Here is a 16,656-nt window from a genome sequence, read left to right on the forward strand (position 1 = left end):
TCTCGGACTATAAGGCGGACTTAAAATCCTTTCATTTTCTCAAAAATCGACTTTACGCCTTATAACTCCGGTGCGCTTAATGTACGTATTAATTCTGGTTGTGCTTACCGACCTTGAACCAATTATATTTGGTACATGGTGTAATTATAATCGTGACCAGTAGATGGCAGTCACATATACGAGACACGTGTGGACTGCAGGTTGACGCCTGTTCAGTCGACTTCAGCGGATTATCCATTCATGGGAACGCCTCGGGATCCCCCGGGAAGAGCTGGACGAAGTGGCTGGGGAGAGGGAAGTCTGGGCTTCCCTGCTTAGACTGCTGCCCCCGCGACCCGACCTCGGATAAGCGGAAGAAGATGGATGGATGGATAGATGGTAAATAAAGGTTTACCCAAAGGGCTTTTTTGTCTCCCAACCCGACATTTGTCCAATCAGTTGCACCTGTGCACCCCTATATGCTTTCGTCACAGGTGCTGTAAAAGACACAGAATGTAAAAATAGATAATTCAACTACAGATGTCCGATAATATCGAACTGCCGATATTATCGGCCGATAAATGCTTTGATATGTGATATCGGAAATTATCGGTATCGGTTTCAAAAAGTAAAATTTATGACTTTTTAAAACGCCGCTGTACGGAGTGGTACACGGACGTAGGCAGAAGTACAGCGCGCCAATAAACCTTAAAGGCACTGCCTTTGCGTGCCAGCCCAAACACATAATATCTACGGCTTTTCACACACACAAGTGAATGCAAAGCATACTTGGTCAACAGCCATACAGGTCACACTGAGGGTGGCCGTATAAACAACTTTAACACTGTTACAAATACGCGCCACACTGTGAACCCACACCAAACAAGAATGACAAACACATTTCGGGAGAGCATCCGCATCGTAGCACGACATAAACACAACAGAACAAATACCCAGAACCCCTTGCAGCACTAACTCTTGCGGGACGCTACAATATACACCCTTCGCTACCCCCTACCCTCCCACCTCAACCTCCTCATGCTCTCTCAGGGAGAGCATGTCCCAAATTCCAAACTGCTGTTTTGAGGCATGTTAAAAAAAACAATGCACTTTGTGACTTCAATAATAAATATGCCAGTGCCATGTTAGCATTTTTGTCCGTAACTTGAGTTGATTTATTTTGGAAAACCTTGTTACATTGTTTATTGCATCCAGCGGGGCATCACAACAAAATTAGGCATAATAATGTGTTAATTCCACGACTGTATGTATCGGTATCTGTTGATATTGGAATCGGTAATTAAGAGTTGGACAATATCGGATATCGGCAAAAAAGCCATTATCGGACATCTCTAAATTGAACTTAATAAATGCAGTACCAAAGAAATATAAATAACACAAAAATGGGTCTGTCTATCTGTGTTGGCCCTGGGATGAGGTGGCGACTTGTCCAGGGTGTACTCCGCCTTCCGCCCGAATGCAGCTGAGATAGGCTCCAGCACCCCCCGGTAGAAATTTGATGGATGGATGGATGGATGGATGGCTACTATAACCACAATGACCTACACCACAGTGCAGCAGCGCAGTAGGCCCAAGTATCCATCAAACACCACCACAATGACCAACACCAAGGTGCAGTAGCGCAGTAGGCCCAGGTATTCATCAAATAATTAATTTAAGTTAATATATGCAGGACTACAGAAATATAAATAACACAAAAATGGCTACCACACATAGCTCCCTTTGACCGCATGTACAACAAGTACATTGCGCAGAGCCCCAGCAACAGAAACAATGTTGTAGCAAGCAAACTGCCCAGTCAGCATTAATAGCTCTGACGACACACACGACGTCCACACCGACAGATGAGTACGGTGTTTTATAATGCATGCAGAGGCAGCTCATGTGCTCATCGTACCTACAATGCAGCTACTTGCATCTTGTGGCCTTCAATTGTAAAATAGCACATCAGGACACAGCTGCGTGTTATCGTCCACACGCTGCTCTGTTTGACATCTTACGTTACATGCATGACAGACGTGTCATCAACACTACAGGCGGAGGAAAATGTTACTCATGTTGAGATACAAACAAGATGTTCCTAATAAAGTAGTGACCTACTAACTAAAGCTCTCGGCAGCCATGGACAGACTTTAATTTCAATGATGGAATATAACACTTTTCCAAGCTGTTTTATGATTTGGTTTTTGAAAAGTAAATCGACCAAAATAAAACTTTGTCATTTAGCAGAACCGATTGCGCAAAACAAAATTCCAACACGTTTTGATTTTTCTATCGGGTATGACGGCAAAATAAGCCAGCACTTTGATCAAGAAGGTGAGAAACACTATTGAATTTAAGAAAGAAGAGGGCATCCACATGGCTCTCCACCACTTCTCCCGCTCTGTTTTTACTCACAAAAGTATTTGATAAAGGTAATGGTAAATATATAATGATCAGTTTCTGTCATAATGTTTTACAGTGTTTTCTGTCATCATTCTCTCTCATTAGTGCTTCTCTGGTAAGGACGGCGGTACTGGGTTCAAATCCCAAATTGAATCATTTAATGATGTTGAAAATGTCAAGTATCAATATCAGCATTAGTATGACCGATACTGCCCCTGTAACGACTTGCCATTGGATTGATACCCACATTTGTAGTATCGCCTACCACTGATGTAAAGTATCCAAACAACAGAATCATAAGAGATTATTACATTTTAACAAACGTGTCGATATAAACATGTTACAGAAGAAAGTAAGCAGATATAGGCCCTTGCCAGAAGAATAAGTGATTATTACATTTGAGCAAAAGTGTAGATAGAACATGTTAAAACAGAAAATAAGCAGATATTATCAGTAAATGAACAAGTAGATTAATAATCAATTTTCTACCGCTTGTCCCTCATAATTTTGACAAAATAATAGAATGGGAAATGACACAATATGTTACTGCATACGTCAGCAGCCAATTAGGAGCCGTATCTCTTATGTGTGACTGCCATCTACTGGTCACACTTATCATTACACCAAGTACCAAATAAAATTGCTTGGAGGTCGGCAATCAGAACCGGAATGAATACGTACATTAGGCGCACTGTCGATTTTTGAGAAGATGAAAGGATTTTAAGATGAGCCATCTGCCTCAGGGGTTATCGGCCGTGCTTGTGGGGGCGCTTTTGTGTCAGCGTCCTGGTGGCCATGGTCTGTCTGCCTCAGGGGTTATCGGCCGTGCTTGTGGGGGCGCTTTTGTGTCAGCGTCCTGGTGGCCATGGTCTGATGACCTCCTGGTGCAGATGGCTCCTGTGATAGTGTTTACTCACATGTCTCTTCTGTACTCAGCCATGCAATCATTTGTCCATATAGTTGCATATGTGTGTATGTTGTGTGTTTGTGTTTGGTGTCTGTGTCCGTGCGTACGTATGTGATAATGGGGGGTATGGGTCACCGGGTTATTATTTTAACTTTGTAAAGCACTTTGTGTTGCATTTCTTGTATGTATGAAAAGCGCTTTATAAATAAAGTTTGATTGATTGATTGATTAAAGTGTGCCTTATAGCCCAAAAAATACAAAAGAGGGTACTTTGTATAAATGTGGTTGTGGTCAATCGGATACTTCCAGTAAAAGTCTTGAAGTGTCTTGTTGACAAACAGGTTGAAAAGCTTAAATGTAAGAAAACAGACCATGTGGCACACACCCACACCCACACACACATTTGCAGTCACTCACATTATACTGGTGCCCTGAAAGCCAAGATGGATTTATGTGTGCTGCGTGTTCCAAAAAAGCTATTTCTTCCATATGGCGCAGCATTCCTTGACTGCCAAATGCAGTGTTTTGTGCTCTCTTTGTTACGAGGCGCCTTTCCCCGGCTATTATTTACAAAATTGCCTCCCCGGGGGATGGAGAAAAGGAGGAACATTTAACAAGATGGCTGAGTGATTGTTGAAAAACTGCGTTTCTGTCCCTTCAAGGTATGTGCCGGAGCAGCAGTGGACTCCCGCGCCGAGCAGTGCGCCGCCTTCAACAGCAAGGAGTTCATGGATCGCCTCTACAACTGGGAGCCTTTCACTGAGGGTGAGTCCGAGTCAGGTGTTTGAACAGGCCCTCGTCACAAGCGTGGTGGTGCGAGCGAAATGTTGATGGATGTTGGTATGCGTGAGGTTTCTTGCTGCGTCGCGGGTGGTCAGCGTCCGGAGAGCCACTGGGGCGCACGCTCTTTTACATTCCCCGTAGACAAAAAACGCCTTCTTTTCTTCCCCACCCTCGTTTGTCCAACGTCTCCTTTTTATGCCTCCCTCTCCTGCCAAGCTTCTCCTCCCTGACTGGACTCGGCTCACAGATTCCTGCAGAGTGAGATAAAGACTAGAGGAGAGAGGGAGGCGATGGGACGCTAGTGTCTCTGTTGTACGAAGGTGACATGGCCTGAAAGTAGAGATCAGCCGGTTATTGGTAGTGATGTACATCAGGGGTCCCCAAAACTTTTGACTCGGGGGCCGCATTGCGTTAAAAGAATTTGGCTGTGGGCCAGGCTATATATATATATATATATATATATATATATATATATATATATATGTGTGTGTGTGTGTATGTATATACTGTATATATATATATATATATATATATATATATATACTGTATATGTGTATATATATATATACTGTATATATATATGTACTGTGTGTGTATATATATATATATATATATATATACTGTGTGTATATATATGTACTGTACATATATATATATATATATATATACTGTGTATGTATATGTATATATATGTGTATGTATATGTATATATGTATGTATCTATATTTATGTATATATATGTATGTGTGTTTATGTATATGTGTATAAATATATATATATGTATATATATATAAATATATATATATATATGTATGTGTGTGTATGTATCTGTGTATGTGTATATATATATATATATATATATATATGTATATGTATGTATATATATGTATATGTGTGTATATGTATATATATAAATATATATATGTATATACAGTATATATGTATATGTATATATATATTTTTTTGTATATATATGCATATTAGTGGTGTGGGAAAAAATCGATTCGGATTCGTTTCGCGATTCTCACGTTGTGCGATTCTGAATCGATTCTCTTTTTTTTTTAAACTATTTTTTTATTTAATTTATTTATATATATATTTTATTTTTATTTTTTTTAATTAATCAATCCAACAAAACAATACACAGCAATACCATGACAATGCAATCCAATTCCAAAACCAAACCCGACCCAGCAACACTCAGAACTGCAATAAACAGAGCAATTGAGAGGAGACACAAACACGACACAGAACAAACCAAAAGTAGTGAAACAAAAATTAATATTATCAACAACAGTATCAATATTAGTTACAATTTCAACATAGCAGTGATTAAAAATCCTTCATTGACATTATCATTAGACATTTATAAAAAAATAAAAATAAAAATGAACATAAGTGTCACAGTGGCTTACACTTGCATCACATCTCATAAGCTTGACAACACACTGTGTCCAATATTTTCACAAAGATAAAATAAGTCATATTTGTGGTTAATTTAATAGTTAAAACAAATTTACATTATTGCAATCAGTTGATAAAACATTGTCCTTTACAATTATAAAAGCTTTTTACAAAAATCTACTACTCTGCTTGCATGTCAGCAGACTGGGGTAGATCCTGCTGAAATCCTATGTATTGAATGAATAGAGAATCCTTTTGAATCGGGAAAATATCGTTTTTGAATCGAGAATCGCGTTGAATCGAAAAAAAAAAAATCGATTTTGAATCGAATCGTGACCCCAAGAATCGATATTGAATCGAATCGTGGGACACCCAAAGATTCACAGCCCGAATGCATATGTATATATACTGTATATATATATATGTATATGTATGTATATGTGTATATATATATATATATATATATATATATATATATATATATACATATGTACATATGTATATATACATATTTTTATGTATATACAGTATATGCATGTATATATATATATATATATATATATATATATATATATATATATATATATATATATATATATATGTGTATAATATATTGCGAGCGTGATGATGTCACGTTATCGATGAGAAAATGCATTTTTAGACAATACGATTTGCCTGAGCAGCTAGGAGACACTGAGAGTAACAAACGGTAGAAAATGGATTAGAAAGGACAGATTTAAAAAAAAAAACTTAACTTGGGACTTCCCGCGGGCCGGACTTTGGACGCTGGCGGGCCGTAGTTTGGGGACCCCTGATGTATATCGTTGAGATTTTATCGGTGTGATATTCCTTATCGATTCAGGTATTTATCTGTACTTTTATTGATACTATATGTAATTTGTGGAAATAAAAATGTGAAAAAATGCATTTTAATTAGCATTAGCACAACACCCCCAACATGATGTACTGTAACATCTCAGAGCAGGGAAGTCTTTTATCAAAACCTGGTTTTGTTACGTCTTAAAGAAGTCAGCCGTGTGTGCAGTGCAAAGTGAAATGCAGTTATGTCATCTTCTTGTAGAGGCTACACAGATCCATCACTGTTTCTATTCTGTAAGATTGCGCTCAGCTGGAAATAATAATTATATATGGCATGGATGTGCAGAACACATACCTTTGACATGATATATAATATCAAATATTTCATATGCAGTCGTGGTCAAAAGTTTACATACACTTGTAAAGAACATAATGTCATGGCTGTCTTGAGTTTCCAATCATTTCTACAACTCTTATTTTTTTGTAATAGAGTGATTGGAGCACATACTTGTTGGTCACAAAAAACATTCATGAAGTTTGGTTCTTTTATGAATTTATTATGGGTCTATAATGAATAGTTGATAAAATTGGACTCCGCCAAGGCTGCCCTTTGTCACCGATTCTGTTCATAACTTTTATGGACAGAATTTCTAGGCGCAGGGCGTTGAGGGTATCCGGTTTGGTGGCTGCAGGATTAGGTCTCTGCTTTTTGCAGATGATGTGGTCCTGATGGCTTCATCTGGCCAAGATCTTCAGCTCTCACTGGATCGGTTCTCAGCCGAGTGTGAAGCGACTGGGATGAGAATCAGCACCTCCAAGTCCGAGACCATGGTTCTCGACCGGAAAAGGGTGGAGTGCCATCTCCGGGTTGGGGAGGAGATCTTGCTTGCCCCAAGTGGAGGAGTTCAAGTACCTCGGAGTATTGTTCACGAGTGAGGGAAGAGCGGATCGTGAGATCGACAGGCGGATCGGTGCGGCCTCTTCAGTAATGCGGACGCTGTATCGATCCGTTGTGGTGAAGAAGGAGCTGAGCCGGAAGGCAAAGCTCTCGATTTACCGGTCGATCTACGTTCCCATCCTCACCTATGGTCATGAGCTTTGGGTTATGACCGAAAGGACAAGATCACGGGTACAAGCGGCCGAAATGAGTTTCCTCCGCCGGGTGGCGGGACTCTCACTTAGAGATAGGGTGAAAATCTCTGTCATCTGGGAGGAGCTCAAAGTAAAGCTGCTGCTCCTCCACATCGAGAGGAGCCAGATGAGGTGGTTCGGGCATCTGGTCAGGATGCCACTCGAACGCCTCCCGAGGGAGGTGTTTCGGGCACGTCCGACCGGTAGGAGGCCACGGGGAAGACCCAGGACACGTTGGGAAGACTATGTCTCCCGGCTGGCCTTGGAACGCCTCGGGATCCCCCGGGAGGAGCTGGACGAAGTGGCTGGGGGGAGGGAAGTCTGGGCTTCTCTGCTTAGGCTGCTGCCCCCGCGACCCGACCTCGGATAAGCGGAAGAAGATGGATGGATGGATGGAACTGGTGCTTTACAGAGAGTAAATGGGACAATGAAAAAGGAGGATTACCTCCAAATTCTTCAGGACAGAAAATATTGGAAACTCAAGACAGCCATGACATTATGTTCTTTACAAGTGTATGTACACTTTTGATCGTGACTGTACATACATATCTCCATTGAACAGTCGTGTGCTCAATGGCAATATTATTATTTCACAAAAAAGAAAAGAAAATTGAATTAAGAAAATAAAATTATATAAAATTAAATCAAACATATCTCAAAAGGGTAACAGGAAGAAGTATAAACTTTTAGAATCCCCCCCCCCTGTTTTTTTACATAGTTACTTTGACTAATATCCAGTTTCCTCTGAACCACATTTTATCACATTCATCTGGATCCACATAACTCAATTTGCCCAGAACGATGTGCTTACAATCTTCAATATATCATCATACATAGCTGGTCTGACGTATACTATTTATGTTTGAATAACTTTTACTGCAATTGAATTTCGGCTCCTGTTATCAGTTTTCGGCCTGCTTGACTGCTAATAACCGTTATTTTGTAGCTTGTCGAGCTGAAAGGAAGAGAAACAGAGAGGGAGTATTAGAGCGGTCTGTGTACAGTGGGGAGGATACATGGTATCATGGCAGTCATCAACACACTCTTTCACAGAACCAACAGGCTTTGTGTTTGGACTTTACCACCAACTGTGCACAGACCATAAATGACAGGCTTAATGGATCAAGAAGCCGAGCTAACTATGGACACACAAGTTGAACAGAAAAGTAATCTGCTCCAAAATGCTCCACAAAGAATTGTAGAATTGTTTTTAAAAAATCCAATGAATCATTTTCAGACACTATAAACAATACACTTTTACCTTTATTGAAGATTTGTTGTCGACTAGAAAGTTCTTCAGCAGCTTTCTTTGGCCTCATGGTGGATTCTTCTGAGTTCATCATGTAAATATAGTTCATGCATCTTTGTGTGTTATACGAACATATAAACCACACAAAACCACACACACACGCAATAAAGATGATTACGGAATTCTCAAGCCGGAATCTGTCTATATCAGGACTATTCAACTGCCGGCCCGGGGTTCAGTTCAAAACTTGGGAGACAAACACTTTTGCAGCAGATTCCTAAAAAGACTGGTGCGCTCCTGTTGTACAGAGGAGCTTGGACTACTGTAAACACATTGGCAGATCCTTGAATTGACATTTTAACCAAAACATAGAACACTGCGGTTCAAACTTGTCATGTACAAACCCCAAAACCAGCGAAGTTGGCACGTTGTGTAAATCGTAAACAAAAACAGAATACAATGATTTGCAAATTCTTTTCACAGACACACACACACACACACACACATCCTAGCAAAATGTGTGTGTGTGTGTATATCAGTGACGTGCGGTGAAGTTCATGACTGGTGAGGCACTGACTTCATCACAGTCAGATTTACAAACATGAACCCTAAAGAGTATCTTATTCACCATTTGATTGGCAGCAGTTAACGGGTTGTGTTTAAAAGGTCATACCAGCATTCTTCCCTGCTTGGCACTCAGCATCAAGGGTTGGAATTGGGGGTTAAATCACAAACAATTATTCCCGGGCGCGGCGCCGCTGCTGCCCACTGCTCCCCTCACATCCCAGGGGGTGAGCAAGGGGATGGGTCAAATGCAGAGGACAAATTTCACCACACCTAGTGTGTGTGTGACAATCATTGGTACTTTAACTTAACTTTAACTTTACACATACAAACTGTCGCACACAAAATAGCACATTTAATAAAAAAAAACGTTATTATGGTCTTAACTTTACTTATAAGTGCGGGAACAGTGGTTTTCGTGTTGGAGGAGTTGTGAATGAATGAAATATGGAATCCGTGCTGCAGTCTGCAGGTGTACCTAATGTTGTGTCCCTGCAGTCGTTCACGGCTCCTCCGGCGCGAGCAATGTTGTTTTTGCACTTTTTGGCTTCTTGTTAAGTGACTTTTTTTGGGTGGATTCGGTCTTGCACGTGGAGGGTTTGGGTGTGGCGCTCCCGTCGGGGGGTGCAGTCTGCGGCGGAGGTGCGTTAACCGGCACCAGGAGGCGGGATTACGCGAGCCTCACACAGTGCGTCTTCGCAGCAGTTTTATGATTGCTCAGCACAAGAAATATGTTACACACATACAGTTGTTGACAAAATACACTGTACATTATATACCTCAGCTAACTAAACTATGGAAATGTATAATATAATTCATATAGCAATACGGTCTCACTGCACAGCAGGCCAGCAGTTAGCCGAGTCCGCAATCCATGTTGAGGCACAATTGAGTGACGTGCCTCAACTGGCTGCTGATCACCGCACCGTCTCTTCTCAGTATTTGAACAGCAAATGTGAAAATTCAGCGATTTTGAATAAAAATAATCTAAAACTGGTGAAGTTAAATGGAAAATAACTTTATAGTATAATCACTGGATACATATAACAATTTAATTATTTTTTTTTCTTTTTACATTTTTTTCTTTCCATGATGGCAGGTGAGGCCCCGCCTCACCTGCCTCTAGTGACCGCACGTCACTGGTGTGTATGTGTATATATATATATATATATATATATATATATATATATATATATATATATATATATATATATATATATATATATATATATATATCATACTTGCCAACCCTCCCGAATTTTCCGGGAGACTCCCGAATTTCAGTGCCTCTCCCGAAAATCTCAGGCACGCCCCCTCCAGGTCCGTGCGGACCTGAGTGAGGACACCTTGTAGTCACGTGCGCTTGGCCAACCAAAAAGTAACCACAGAACACGTTATAGTGTTCTGTGGTTACTTTTTGGTTGGCCAACGGTTTACGTTGTATTGCGCATCCTGACGGCAAGTGTGGGAGTCGGTTCTGAAGTATGAAGTAAAGAGACATAACTTCATCACCTCGCCTGGTTATTGACTCCAACCCAGAATATTACACTGCCCATACCTATGCTCCTTCAAAGGCTGTGCTACTGGCTGCAAAGCATTGCACTTTCAAATACAACAATGAGTAGAGAGGAGTGTTGTGTGTGTATAAATGTGTAAATAAATGAACACTGAAATTCAAGTATTTATTTTATTTATATGTATATATATAATAAAATACATATATATATATATATATATATATATATATATATATATATATATATATATATATATATATACCGTATTTTCCGCACTATAAGGCGCACCTAAAAACCACAATTTTTCTCAAAAGCTGACAGTGCGCCTAATAACCCGGTGCGCTTTATTACGATTCATTTTCATAAAGTTTCGGTCTCGCAACTTCGGTAAACAGCCGCCATCTTTTTTCCCGGTAGAACAGGAAGCGCTTCTTCTTCTACGCAAGCAACCGCCAAGGAAAGCACCCGCCCCCATAGAACAGGAAGCGCTTCACCCGCCCCCATAGAACAGGAAGCGCTTCACCCGCCCCCGGAAGAAGAAGAAAAAACGCGCGGATATCACCGTACGTTTCATTTCCTGTTTACATCTGTAAAGACCACAAAATGGCTCCTACTAAACGATCCGGGTCATAAAAAGACGCAATCTCTCCATCCGCACACGGATTACTACCGTATTTCACAGCAACTGAACCGCACTGTGGAACGGGAGCACGTACGGTGAATATTCGCTCCACAGGGAATGAGAAGTCATCCTTCACTGTGGTTCTAGCTTGCCATGCTAACTTCCACTCATGGTGATATTCAAAAGGAAGACCTTGCCAAAAGAGACCTTTCCAGCCGGCGTCATCATAAAAGCTAACTCGAAGGGATGGATGGATGAAGAAAAGATGAGCGAGTGGTTAAGGGAAGTTTACGCGAAGAGGCCGGGTGGCTTTTTTCACACAGCTCCGAAGGCGAACACACCTTCACTAAGACGGGCAGACAGCCTCGGACGACATACGCCAACATCTGCCAGTGGATCGTAAATGCTTGGGCAGATATTTCGGTCACAACTGTGGTCCGAGCTTTCCGGAAGGCAGGATTCACAGAACAACAGCGACACTGACTCCCGATGACTTCTACGAGACGGAACCGGCCATTTTGGATCCCACGCTAGCGCAACTTTTCAATTCGGACACCGAAGACGAAGAATTCGAAGGATTTACGAATGAAGAATAACTTCAGAAGGTGAGCGCTATGTTTATTTTGTGTGTTGTGACATTAACGTTCGAGCAACATTATGTTACTATTGCTCTACACCATTTTGAATTTTACTATGTTTGTGATTGCACATTTGCGTACATTTTGGGACAGAGTTGTTAGAACGCTGGTTTTCAATATATTATTAAAGTTTGACTGAACTATCTGACTGTTTTTTTGACATTCACTTTAGCGCAGCGTTTTTTTGACATTCACTTTAGCGCAGCGTAGGCGCGGCTTTTAGTCCGGGGCGGCTTATTGGTGGACAAAATTATGAAATATGTAATTCATAGAAGGTGCGGCTAATAATCCGGTGCGCCTTATAGTGCGGAAAATACGGTATATATATATATATATATATATATAGCTAGAATTCACTGAAAGTCAAGTATTTATTTTATTTATATATATATGTGTATGTATATATATATATATATATATATATATATATATATAAGAAATACTTGAATTTCAGTGAATTCTAGCTATAAATATACTCCTCCCCCCAGGCCCCGCCCACTCCGACCCCGCCCACCTCAACCCCCCCTCAGTCGCAACTGTCTATCAACTGTATGTCCTCGTTCACTTACAGTGCACGGACGCCCGCATTGTTGATTCTGAAGGCCTCTGGCAGATTTAGTACAGCATGGCAACATAAGCGAGCTGAATTCTGATTGGATGCAAACTAAAACTAAAAACAGCACTGGAAGGAGCAAAATATGACACGAAGAGAATATGAATAATTTTAGATATTTAGGGAAAGTAGGTTAAAAAATAATTGTATCTTTAATTATGGTCATGATTTCAGGTTATGTTAAGCCAGCAGAGAAGGCTTTGCTGGCCCTGACGGCACACCACTACATACAAGAAAATATCTTTAATAGTATTAATAAACTAGATGAATATATCTCTCGTAGACTCAACAGCATATACCGAATCTTGATATTGCTAGCTAACATTGCTGAACAACAGGGACATCTATAGCTAAATAATGAGACAAAATATGAACTTCACATCATAAAAACAACTGCAGACATGAATTGTAGATGACACAGGGAATAAACTGCAAACAAACGTATCCTTTTTCTCATTAGCGTCACGATCAGAACAGCACCGCACTCATTATGTCAAATATTTTTACTTTGCAATGCACAAAAAGGTCCAACTTTGTCTTTCATGGATTAATGCTTGATTTGTGGACCCCTCCAGATGTAAAGACATGATGTCTTTGTGAGTGTCAAATGAAGTGAGGTTGTAGCGAGCAGTAACGTCTTAATGATGATGAATGGTTTAAATCTTTAAAAAAAAAAATTCTTAAAGGGGAACTGCACTTTTTTGGGGGGAATTTTGCCTATCGTTCACAATCATAATGAGAAACAAGAAGACAAAAAGTTTTTTGTTTTTTTTTTGCATTCTAACATGTAAAAATCGGTTGGTTCTCGGTAGCTAAAAGTTTGTAAACTGAATGGTTTACAAATAGAGGGGTTCGTGAATCGAGGTTCCACTGTACTAGTGAAGGGAAAAGCTTTCTGGAAATGTGGCTTCCAAAACAATTGAGTTGACTATCCCTGGTCCATAGTGTTTCAACTCTAAAAGAACCATTGAGACTGAATCACCAACTCGTGGGATTCATTCGAAAAGCTGGGCATGCAAAACCCTGGGCACTTTTGTAATTTAAGTGCAGGATGTAACGACCTGCTAATGTTGTGAGGTCTAGAATTCTCGGGTTCCTGGCTCACCGTGAGTGTTGTCTGTTTTTCTCATTTGACGGCAAAGCTGTGTCGCCAAGCCCCAGTGTCGGAGTTTGGCTTTTCGAGGTCCAGGCCGGTGGAGGAGCAATGGGGCACTCATTGATGAAGTGGTGGGCACTCTGTTCCACGGCACCACTTGGGCAGGCTGCAGAATGTTGGCATTGAAACGGCCCGACGTTGCCCGACCCTTGCAAGGGGAAGTCGGCGCTTGGTGGTAAACATGTGTTGAGGATTAGGGGGTTCGGGGATCCTGCTGCCAGCTGGTTTTCCGTGCTTTGCTTGTACTGAAATTGGCGCCAGGAAGGCAAACGTTGATGACCAAGGAGCAGGAAGTGTGGTGCTGCTGGTGTGGTAAGCGACAGAGAAACGTGTGTGTGTGTGTGTGTGTGTGTGTGTGTGTTTGTATTTCTACCCTTCTTGAGACATCAACAGGGAAAAGTACCTTCCATATAAGGACTGGTGAACAAGTTAGGACTGAAATCATGGTGCCAATATGGAAAACCATTGCATCTAACAGAGAGCCAAATACTAGAGTCCGTGAACATTGCTCCAAAGTCAGGATTTTTTGTTGATTTAATGTGCATACAAAAGTAAACACTGACAGGTGCAAAGGCAGCAATATATGATAAAACAAGATGGCAGCTAAAGAAGGACTTCCCTATTCATCGCCGAAAAAACCAGCCAGGTGAACAGCTGATTTTACGACTTCCCGTGCTGACGTAAGACAACCCGCGTGCCATATGTGACCATAGGATGAACAAATACACTACGATACTAAGACTATAGTGGCCATTAACAGTTAGCTTCTACAGCTGGTTTGCCCAAAGTGTGGCACAGGGGCCATCTGTGGTCCGTGACTCGTTTATCAGCGGCCTTAAGCACATTACAAAAAACAAAAAATAGAGATCTCATTTGCACCCCTGGTGGTGAAATCTATCAAAATGAGGGTGGTCCCAAAAAGGAGGGATTTTTCAAATTGACTCTGTCGATTTTAAAAGTGCTCCATAGTCAACATATGAAATAAGTGTGTAAAAAATTTGAAGTGCTCCCCCTCTGGCCAACATATGTAATAACAAGTGTGTGTAAGAAATTTAAATGTGCCCCCTTTGGCCAAAATAAATAAAATAAATATGTATATAGAGACATACTGTAATAACTTGAAGTAAATAATGAAAATGAAGAACCAATTACAAACAAAAACGTTTTTATATTTTCATAGTATGTATATGTGTGTATGTATGTGTGTATATATATATATATATATATATATATATATATATATATATATATATATATATATATATATATATATATATATATAAATAAATTGTCTTCAAAGTTTACAGTTTTTTACTAAAATAGGGTCTTTTGTCAAGGCTAGAACCAATTATTCATGTCTACATTGATTCTAATGGGGAATCTCTGCTTCACTATAAAAAGTTTTCGTTTGGCGAACCATACTGAAGAACCAATTAAGTTCATAAGTCGAGGTTCTACTATATAGTAATATAATAGTATGTGGATTGTTGGCCTGTCAGACTACCAACAACTGTGCCTTAATGGGCAAGACACTTCACCCCTTGCTCCTGATGGCTGCTGGTTAGCGCCTTGCATGGCAGCTCCCGCCATCAGTGTGTGAATGTGTGTGTGAATGGGTGAATGTGGATATACTGTCAAAGCGCTTTGAGTACCTTGAAGGTAGAAAAGCGCTATACAAGTATAACCCATTTATCATTTATTTATTAATGACTTTGGTCCAAGTCAGGTCCCGAAGATGCACCTGTCCATACACACCCCAAACAGTGGCTTTACTTTGCTTTGCTGCTTCCCGAGTGACTGTAGGACCCTCTTAAATCTCCTCTGCGGTGAGGCCTTGATCTCAGAGCCACTTTGATTTATTTTAAGATGTCCCCTCAGATTTACTGAAAAGAGGCTGTGGGGGAGTAGGAAAGTGGAAAGTACATGAATCATATGTATTTAATTAGTGTATGCAGTAGAAGTAGCAGACTTTATTCACCGTCTAGTCTGTAGTTGACCATGACAGACGACATCATCTTATCCAAACTCAAGTTGAACTGGCAAACCAAATATTTATAGAAGATATTTTAAGTTGCCCAGTTAAACAAAAGTGACTTTTTAATGTATGTGTCCAAAAATCTTGTTTATGAGCACCAAACATGAGAAAACGCTAATGTATCATCTAGGGTTGGGCGATAAAACCATGAATAGACACACAATCGATATCAATTAAAAATAATCAAATAAGAGTCAAAGTCTTTTCTATCCCCTTTGACATGCTGGCATGTTTAAATGTAAAAGATTGCAAAAACTTTCACATGAAACTCCAATTTGGCTGTGAGCAGGCTACTGTTTGAACACTTTTAGTTTTAAGTTGGACAAATTATATTCATATTGGGGTAATCAGTCACTCACGTATTTTTTCCGATGGTTTGCAACGATCCATCTTCTTCTTCTTCACTTTCTTTCTGACCCGACCATTTCTTGTGTTCAGTTCTCGGAGCCCACAGCATTGTCAGGCTCACAATCTCAAAGAAGCACCCCCTGCTGACCCCTACTGAACTCTGATTGGGCAGAGTGTGGAATCTCTGGCACATGGCTAATTTTTTATAGGATTTGCTTATTTGGACCACGCGAACATCTGCGATCAATTCCACGTTGATTGGGCTGTAACAAAGAAATGTGCTTGGATTACTGCGTGCGCTCTAGGGTTGTACAGTATACCGGTACTAGTATAGTATCGCGGTACTAATGAATCACAAAAGGTGCTATACTCTGTTTGAAAAGTACAGGTTCGCCAATAATTTTTTTTTTTACAGGTATGACGGCACGTCGTCGTCACGTCATGACATTGCTGGTTTTACGAGCAGAGGAGCATGTTCGGCAGCG

At 40.4% G+C, this 16,656-nt stretch overlaps 1 protein-coding gene across 1 annotated transcript in view; it reads left to right on the forward strand.

The window, feature by feature from the left end:
* The window catches only part of adamtsl4 (ADAMTS-like 4), a 139,634-nt gene that overhangs the window by 69,528 nt on the left and 53,450 nt on the right, over positions 1-16,656 (forward strand). The window contains exon 5 of the mRNA XM_061982899.1: positions 3,955-4,057. Coding sequence (XP_061838883.1) covers positions 3,955-4,057 — 103 coding nt within the window. The remainder of the gene's footprint in view (positions 1-3,954; positions 4,058-16,656) is intronic.

Source organism: Nerophis lumbriciformis, linkage group LG21, assembly GCF_033978685.3.
Source record: "Nerophis lumbriciformis linkage group LG21, RoL_Nlum_v2.1, whole genome shotgun sequence".
Classification (NCBI taxonomy): Eukaryota; Metazoa; Chordata; class Actinopteri; order Syngnathiformes; family Syngnathidae; genus Nerophis; species Nerophis lumbriciformis.